Source organism: Corvus brachyrhynchos, unplaced genomic scaffold (assembly GCF_000691975.1).
Source record: "Corvus brachyrhynchos isolate BGI_N302 unplaced genomic scaffold, ASM69197v1 scaffold68, whole genome shotgun sequence".
NCBI lineage: Eukaryota > Metazoa > Chordata > Aves > Passeriformes > Corvidae > Corvus > Corvus brachyrhynchos.
Window position 1 is genome coordinate 2,035,535 of NW_008240039.1, and position 8,067 is coordinate 2,043,601.

Consider the following 8,067-nt stretch of genomic DNA (forward strand, 5'->3'; position numbering starts at 1 on the left):
CATTCCCTGGGGAGCCTGGGCAGTGCCCAGCACCCTCTGGGGGGAAGAACCTTTCCCAAAATCCAACCTAAACCTCCCCTGACACAGCTCCAGCCGTTCCCTCAGGTCAGTGGTCACCAGAGACCTTCACCCTCTGGGTAAAGAACCTTTACCCAATCCCAGCCCTCTCAAGTGACCATCATCACCTGCATGAGGTGTGACCCAAAGCAGCCCAAACCTACAGCTCAGCTGGGAGCAGCCACACACGGTGTGGTGGGGCTGTACCACGGAGCTGCAGCCAAAATTCCCTGTAAAATGGAGCTGGGCTGCTTGGAGTGTCCATTCCCACAGCTCAGTGAGGGATTTGGAGCAGACTTTGGGCCGTGTATCCCCAGCAGTGCTCAAACCACCAATGTGAGAAAAATGGGGGTGTTGGAAGGATTCCATAGTGGGTAACAAGCCTTGCAGCATCCTGTAAGGGTTAGGGTTAGAGAATGTGAGACATAAAATGAAAATTTATGAACTGCAGCAAACCACAAGATGGTGCTGCCAGAAAATTATTCCTTGGGAGCAGCAGTCCTTGCGTCAGAGAACTGATGGGTTTGTCTGCTGCCCTTTAATCATCACCGGTTCCAGCATCTCAAAGCAATGATGCTCCTGTTATAAACTGCTCCATCATCAAGATCTTTCCCACTTCTGGGCAAGCACTTGTTAAGAATGTGGAAATTTCACAGAATTAGAGAATCTTTCTTTGTATCCCTGAGGTTCGTCTGACACAAAGTTCATTTGGTTATTACAAGAATCAGTAGAATGTGTGGAAAATAAATTTACAGAAGGCAATTTTCAGCCCTCCCACAGGTTAAAATACATTTTCATTATAGCAAAAGAACTTTGGAAAGTCTCACTGGATTTAGCAAAGCTTCACTGAATCACTTTTTGGAATACTTGAGTTGTGTTTCACCACACCCCTGTGCCATCACCAGCAGATGGTAAAACCAGCTGTAGGATTTTTAGTTGCCCAGCACCGAGTTCATCTTTCCAAGGTTTAAGCCTAAAATTGATTTCTCTTCCTGTAGTTTTGGGTTGGGTTCTTTCTGTTTGTGTGACTCATCCTTTTTTTCCCCATAAATCAAGCTTGAAAAATATTATGTCTTTAAATCTAAACAGAATTTAGACAGGCAGAGTAAACACTGAGCTCCCTGCCACTTGTCACGTTTATGGTTTCCTGCACAGATTCAGACTTTATTATTAACACTGTCTCTGGCCTGAAAACAGGATGGATTCAGTAGTTATTTCCCTCGGGATGTCTGGACAGATCTGAGAAGAGATTTCACATTTTGCAGCTTGAGTGGAGGTTGCTGCCCTGCAAACTCCCCTGGGAGCCATCCAGCCCAAGAGTGCAGGGAAGGAAGATGATGAAAATGGACTTGTCACACTCTGCTGTCTGTTTTAAAGGTTGTTTCTCTCTGTATTTTTTAATATCTCTCTCTTATTACTGTGACTGTATCTTAGAGGCTACACAGGCATGGAGACGTCACTGAAATTCTTAAATAATATTGATCATATGAGGCAGATGAAATCATTGGTAATTGCTGTGCCTTCACTACAACAATTTCAATACATTCTGCAAACAGGAACAGATGACTGCAGAGCACGGATGATTTCTGAGGAATACAGTGATTATTATCAATTTCTCTAAGGTTGCTTTTGGTTTGTTTGTTTAAATCCAGAGAGGAATTTTAGAAACTGACTCAGAATAATTAAAGTTGGAGAGGGACCATCTTGACCTGGGGATGGATGGCTCGAGCGTGGCTCTTGGGTGCTGTGTGTTAAATCCCATCCGTGGGGAGACAGATGTGAAGGATTGGCCAGCACAGAGAGCAGCTCTGAGGCTGTTCTGTAAGCAGAGCAGTGTTGCAAAGCTGAGCTGCCTCAGAAGGGACGACACTGCTGGGTCTGAGTGGCTGTGACTGCAGCTGAGAGCAGTGACACCACCACACACTGCTCCCATCTCTGCTGCACGGTGAGGGCGAGGACTCCAGAGAGAGGGGAAACAGCTCCTGCTCTTTATCCTCACTGCTCACCTCGTTTGGATGAGCCTTGAGCAGGAATATTTGCTTGGGTACAAGGTGAAGAGCATGGAAAGGTGAAGACAAGGAACTGCCTGTGAGTGCCTAAGCCTGATATCCTGAACGCCCAGCTGAGCTCAAAGGTGGAGTGGGATACTAAAGTCCCTGAGCAGCCCATCCCAGCTGCCACAGCAACCCTTTGGGACCTCTTGGGATCGTAATCCTAGGAAAAACAACAACCAATTCAGTAGGACTCTGGATTCTAAACCAAAATAAAAGCTACTGCCAAACTTCCAGCAGCCTGATCTGCTTTGGGACTGAGGCTGGGACGCTGCTGGAAAAGCATCTGAAGGAAGCAAACTGTGCTGAGCAGGTCCTGGGGAAGCAGCGGGCCCAAAGGGACCTTTCCTTCCCTGCTCCACGATGATCTCTGGTTAAGGGCTCCTGGCCACGTGTGGAAGAGGCAGAAGAAGCCTTTGCAAATTCCTTCCCAGCTCTGTTAGACCAAAAGCAAGGAAACCCTTTTGGATAAGAGCGTGGGTTGGTGCATCTCCTTGAAGAATGTCTGGCCAGGACCCTGAGGACTTTGGAGCAGAAATCCTCTCGGAAAGGTCTCGGATGATCCCTGGGCTCCCCCCGTACAACATGGATGACCAGCTCCTTCCCAGGGAGCCGCGCAGCCCCTGGTGCTGCCTGGCGTGGAGCCTGGTGATAGGAACCATGAACTCCCTGGTCTTTCTCCTTAACTTGCTCCTGATGTTTGTTATTTTCACCATTGTGCTGCTTCCTACCATTGTGGTGGTTTACTTTGGCTTCCAGTGCCACTCCCAGGTAAGTGCCTCGCTCCCTGTGGCTGCAGGGCCACACCTGAGGGTTCCTTTGAGCTGTGACCCCAAAGGCCAGGCAGGACTCCCCAAGCTTTGGCTTTGTTTCCCTAAGGAAACAGATTTTTCCCTGTGTGAATGGTCTGGGCTGACAAGGACAGGTGTTGTGGGGAATTGGGCAATAAAGTTGTGTCCCCATGGAGGTGCCAAGCAGAGGTGCCAGGTGAGGTGAGCACACTCTGTGCCGTGATGGAGCTGCTGTTTGCATTTGCATTTCACAATATTTCTCTCTTCCCTGGGATTTCTGACACTGAGAGCTGCCAACCTGAACTCCAGAGCTCACAGTCCTGCCTGGGCTCTGTGAGGGTTTGCTGCTTTCTGTTTAAGTAAGTTTAATATCCATTAGGATCTGCCTAATGATAGGATTAGTAAAGTCTGACAGGATATATAATCCCCTTCTCATGCCAATCTAACATTCCTGTTCCCAAACATTCTGTGCATTCCTCACACCAAAATGAGCCTCCTTTGTCCATCCAGGCTCTGTTTGTGTCCTCTGCACTGCATTATTTCCTTGCTTACCAATCTCTTCTTGGTAGATTCCTTTAAACATTTTTGGGATCGCTTGACTAATTGTGGCTGTGAAAAAGCAGTTCCCTGTTTTCCTTGCAGGCACGGGCTGTTGGAGCAGCTCAATGTGCCTGTTTCATAAGTTCATAAACAGGCACTGCAAACTGGACTGAAAATGAGAAAAAGCCTCCCAGAACTGCCCCTTCCAGCTTCCCTCACCTTGGGAAACCTCAAGTTCTCCTTTGCATGCACAGTCAGAGGCTTTGAGGAGATGCAAAATGGTTTTGAGTGCAGCCAAGTGGACCAGAAGTGAAAGCCCCTGTGTTGCTGGAAGCTGTGAGGAGTCTTTTAACACAGAATTTCCTTTAATGCAATCATAGCAAGGGATTGTGGCTTCACCAGAGCAGTCCCTGCTTTTGGGCCATGGCTTTTCAGTGCCTCCCCAGCAGCCAGAGGCCGATTTCTGCACTGCAGGTCCATTAGACGGATTTATTGTTGGTTTTTAGGATGATGGGTTGTGTTTCTTTTACTGCTGAAAGAATAAGGAAAAAGAATAAAGTCTGGGGACATGGGGGCTGCCTGCAGTATTTGTTAGTGCAGAACAACGGAGTGCTCAGCTCAGCTCTGCTGCTGCCAGCACCAAAGGAAGGCTTTAAACACCACTCAGCCAGGCCCAGCGAGGTTTTCTTTGCAAGTGGTCTCTCCTGGCAGGTTTTTCAGGCAGAAATGAGTGCACACAGAGAACAGAACACAAAGGGGTCTGGAGGGTCTCCAGCCATGGAATGACCAACCTCCGTCTGCAGAATCGAACAGATTTCTGTGGTTTTATTGATTTTGTTAGCAACATTTTCATTTTGTAATTCCCAGTGTAGCACCAGGAGGCCTTTAGATTTGGTTTGTGCCTATCCAATGCTATTGGATGATTTAATAAAGATGAGTGTTTCCTGCTCCAGGAGCAGTGTGCGGTGCTCTTGTCTCACACGGCTCCTGGGATAATTGAAAGCTGGATCGAGATGTGATATCAGCCACAGAGTCTACCTGAAGGTTGCTGAGCTCACCTCTGGGAGAGGGAAGAGGTGTCTTTTTCCATGAAAGCACTGGAAACACAAGGGTATTTTGGCCACTGCTGTCACCACCAGGCCAGTGACATGGTGCAGGTTAATGTGGGACTCTCGGAGCTCTTTTCCAATTTAATGACCCTGGCTCTGCCTCGCTCTCCCCACAGGTGCTGCACTCCTCTGCCCGCTACTGCAAGAGCATCTTGGACGACAACAGCTCCTCTGCCCTCATCATCCTGGGCTTTGTCATCATGTCCCCGCTGCTGGTGGTGGCCATGGCCATCTACTGCAGCCTGGCACGGCGCCTGCGGCTGCTCATGTGCTTCCAGCCCTACAGCCTGGCTGTCTACAAGGGGGGCCGCTGGTGCCACCCTGGGGAGGGGGCTCCGTGCTGTGCCAGGGGCTGCAACACCCAGCTCAAGGCCTGGGTGTGACCCTGCAGCACCTCCCTGTCCCTCATCCTCAGCCCTGCCGCGGCTCTGCCACTGCTGCTCAGCCAGGTCAGCCTCTGATTTATCCCAAAAACTGCCACAGAGTGAAAGCACAGCGTGGGACAGGTGTGGGGAGGGTGTGGCAGCTTTGTCCTTCCCAATGCTCTCTGGTGGTGTTTGTTGGTGTTGTTCCTGTCTGTGTGCTGCTCGTCGCTGGATGCTGTCGCCCTGTGTCCCCAGTTTTCATTAGGAACCATTCCCAGTTTTCTGTAGAAATAAAGTTCCTGCCAAATCCCCCCTGGAGGAGTTTGTTCTGTCGCAAAGCCCTGGCTGCAGCAGCACCACCCCTTGTTCCACGCTCTGTAGCACTGTAAGGTAAAATGTAACTTCTGTTTTCTTCCTGAGGATTGGTTTTTCCAGCTACTTGCCCTGCCGGGCCCTGATACCACCCAGAGGAATAACCAGGGGTGGCTACAGGGGAAAGTGAACTGGGGGAAAAAAAAAAGGAGGAAAAAGAGTTGACATTTTCTGACAAGACTGAAGAAAAACAAGAAAATTCTGTTCCAGGCAAGGGAGATCTCTCAGGATAACAAGGTTTTGCCTGAGGGCAGTGTCTGCTCGCTGGGTACAGATATTTGATAGGAGCTGCTGTTCCTTTTGCTCACCTGTTGTCTAATCCAGCTGCTTTTACAAGGAAAGCATTCTTCAGCCAGCCTGGGCTGCCAGTATTGTAATGAACCAGCCCTGCTGCTGTCCCTGCAAAGAAACCCAGAGTTATTTGCTACAGCCTCCCCAATAAAGCAAAAATGTATTTAATTTGGTAGTTCACTTTACAGAGAATTTTAATAACAAAGGGGAAATGAATTTACCTGAAATGTCAGCAGCAGAACAGACAGCTCAGGCAGCACCTCAGGGTGTCCTGGCACGGGCAGAGCCCCAACAAGGCATTCCCAGGAGGGCTGTAGCTCTGAGGTGAAGCTGGCTTGATCCTAAATTTCCTGTAGAGAGCACAGAGCCATATCCTGAGCCTTGGCTCAGATCCGAGGCAGCTGTGCCAGCCTGCAGGGCCCATGTGCCAGGCAGGGACTGTGCCCACAGATGTGGGGGATCCCTGCCTCTGCCTCCTCCTCATTCCCACAGGCAGGGCTTTGTTCTGGCGGCTCCCAAACCAGCCCAGAGCCCAGGGCATAGCAGGGAGGACAGAAAGAAGTGTATTTTAACTGGGTTTTTTTTAAAAGTTTAACTATGTATGGATTTAATTTCCCTGCAACATCTCCATGCTCAGAGCCACGGCACTGACCTGGTTCTGAGGCACCTCAGAAGACACCAAAATACATTTCCTTTGGCCAGGGACGTGTTTATTATTTGTGCTTCCCTGCCATCACTGCACGGTCCAGGTGAAGCCACAGGAAGATGCCTCGGTGGTTATCAGATGCCTTCAGTTCTTGGAACGCTCAGCTGGGGGTGGTGCAAACACAAACCATCTGTCAGGCTGAGCTGAGATGGGGAAGATCGTCTTCTAGAGCCAAGGACAACACAGAATTTATTGGAAGGATGCTGCATTCCTCCTCTGAGGGAGGCCAGTGGAGAGGAAGCTGGAACCTGCTGCACATACCATGAGAGGATGTGCTGCTCCCCATCTCCTCCCGGGCAGTTTAATATTCCAAGTGCTTCATTTTCTGTGGATAACTCTCCAGTTAAATTGGCAGGATTTGCATGGTAATATAATATGGTAATATACCCCCAGTGACGTGTTCTGGACAGTTCCTTGTGCTCTCTCCATTTCTGTTGCTTCACTGAAACTTGACTGTCTTCAGGGAAGCTTCTCCTGCCCTCCCTCCCCTCTCTAACTGGTCACTGGTGATTGTTTCCAGCTCTGCTGGAGAACTGGGTTAGAATGGATGGAAGTGATTAAAGAAAGAATAATCTGGGAGTGCCTGCAAGGGCCCCTTCTCTCAGCTGATCCTCCTAAGGGGCTGCAGGATGGGTCACAAAGTGCCCTGGGAGTCCTCCCCTGGAACAGGGCTGGGGCACTCACGGTGGGCTCGGTCCCCCTTTAGCTGTCACCCTCCGGGCTGGAATTTCCCCGAATTCCATGTATTGTTCACAAATTCCTGATGGAGCTGCTCCTGTGCCCGGAGGAGCAGCTGCTCCTGCTGTGCCCAGGCCTCGAGATGGGGCTGTGGGGCTGAGCCTGGGACATCTGGGGCATCCATCCTGCAGGATCCCTCCCAACCACGCACCTGGGCATGGATTCTGGGATGGATCCTTCTGCCTGAGCAGGGCCATTGGTGGTTAACAGCGTTTCTCCCCGGATTTTTGGCCAGATCTGATCCTATTTAGCTGCTGAGGGCTGAAAAATGCCAAGTGGGAGGGAGTATGTGCTGGAGTGATCCCATGATGAAAAACACAGCGTTGTTTCCCAAAAGGAAACTCCGGGGGATCCGTGTGTCCTGGCACAAGGCAGGGATCTTCTGTCAGTGCCAGCAGTCACCTCCCAAAGCGGCTGCCACTGCTTTCCCTGAGCTGACCCCAGCCACCTCCTGCAGCTGGACAGGGACACGGCTCCCACAGCGCCGAGCTGCTGCTGGGAATGATCCCGGTGCCTGCGCGTGGCAGCGGGATGGCTGGGGACTGCCACCATCCCCTGTGACAGAGCAGTGCCAGGGCAGTGCCAGGGGGGACTGGGGACTGCCACCATCCCCTGTGACAGAGCAGTGCCAGGGCAGGCCAAGCCAGGCTGGGCAGCGCTCCCGAGCTGTGCCATGGCAGCCCAAGGGAAGGGAAGGATCTACGCCCCATTCCCCAGGGGGAAAACACAGGGACAATTATCAGCCCAACAAAAGAGCCGCTTTCCCAGAGAAGAGCTGGGAGTTGCCCACGTTGCTCCGGGGCTGTGCCGCTGTCCCGGCCGTGCCTCGCATTCCCGCTCCCTGCCAGCGCCTGAGCTCCTGGGAACGCTGGGTGGGCACCGGCACAGCCCCTGGTGTGCCACACCAGCCCAGGCTGCGCGTGGGTGCCCGTGGCTGCCAGGAGCATTTAAACCCCCGCCAGCTTTCCCAGGCAGCTCCTCCCTGGCCACACGGCAGAGACACGAGTGCCTGTGACACAGGACAGCGAGGGGGGGACAAGGGACACT

The 8,067-nt window shown here is 51.3% G+C and overlaps 1 protein-coding gene across 1 annotated transcript; it reads left to right on the forward strand.

Moving 5' to 3' along the window:
- The first annotated feature begins 1,811 nt into the window (after window positions 1–1,811).
- TMEM88B (transmembrane protein 88B) lies at window positions 1,812–5,744 on the forward strand. Its single transcript, XM_008641166.2, has 2 exons — window positions 1,812–2,879; window positions 4,665–5,744. Exons 1-2 carry the CDS (start codon window positions 2,610–2,612, stop codon window positions 4,929–4,931), a joined length of 537 nt encoding a protein of 178 aa, XP_008639388.1. The 5' UTR covers window positions 1,812–2,609; the 3' UTR covers window positions 4,932–5,744.
- The last annotated feature ends 2,323 nt before the right edge of the window (window positions 5,745–8,067 follow it).

Excerpts from the sequence above, each read along its gene's own strand:
- TMEM88B (XM_008641166.2), top strand. The coding sequence starts at position 2,610 with ATGTCTGGCCAGGACCCTGAGGACTTTGGAGCAGAAATCCTCTCGGAA. Across the intron at positions 2,880-4,664 it reads GCTTCCAGTGCCACTCCCAG|GTGCTGCACTCCTCTGCCCG; the intron begins GTAAGTGCCTCG and ends CTCTCCCCACAG.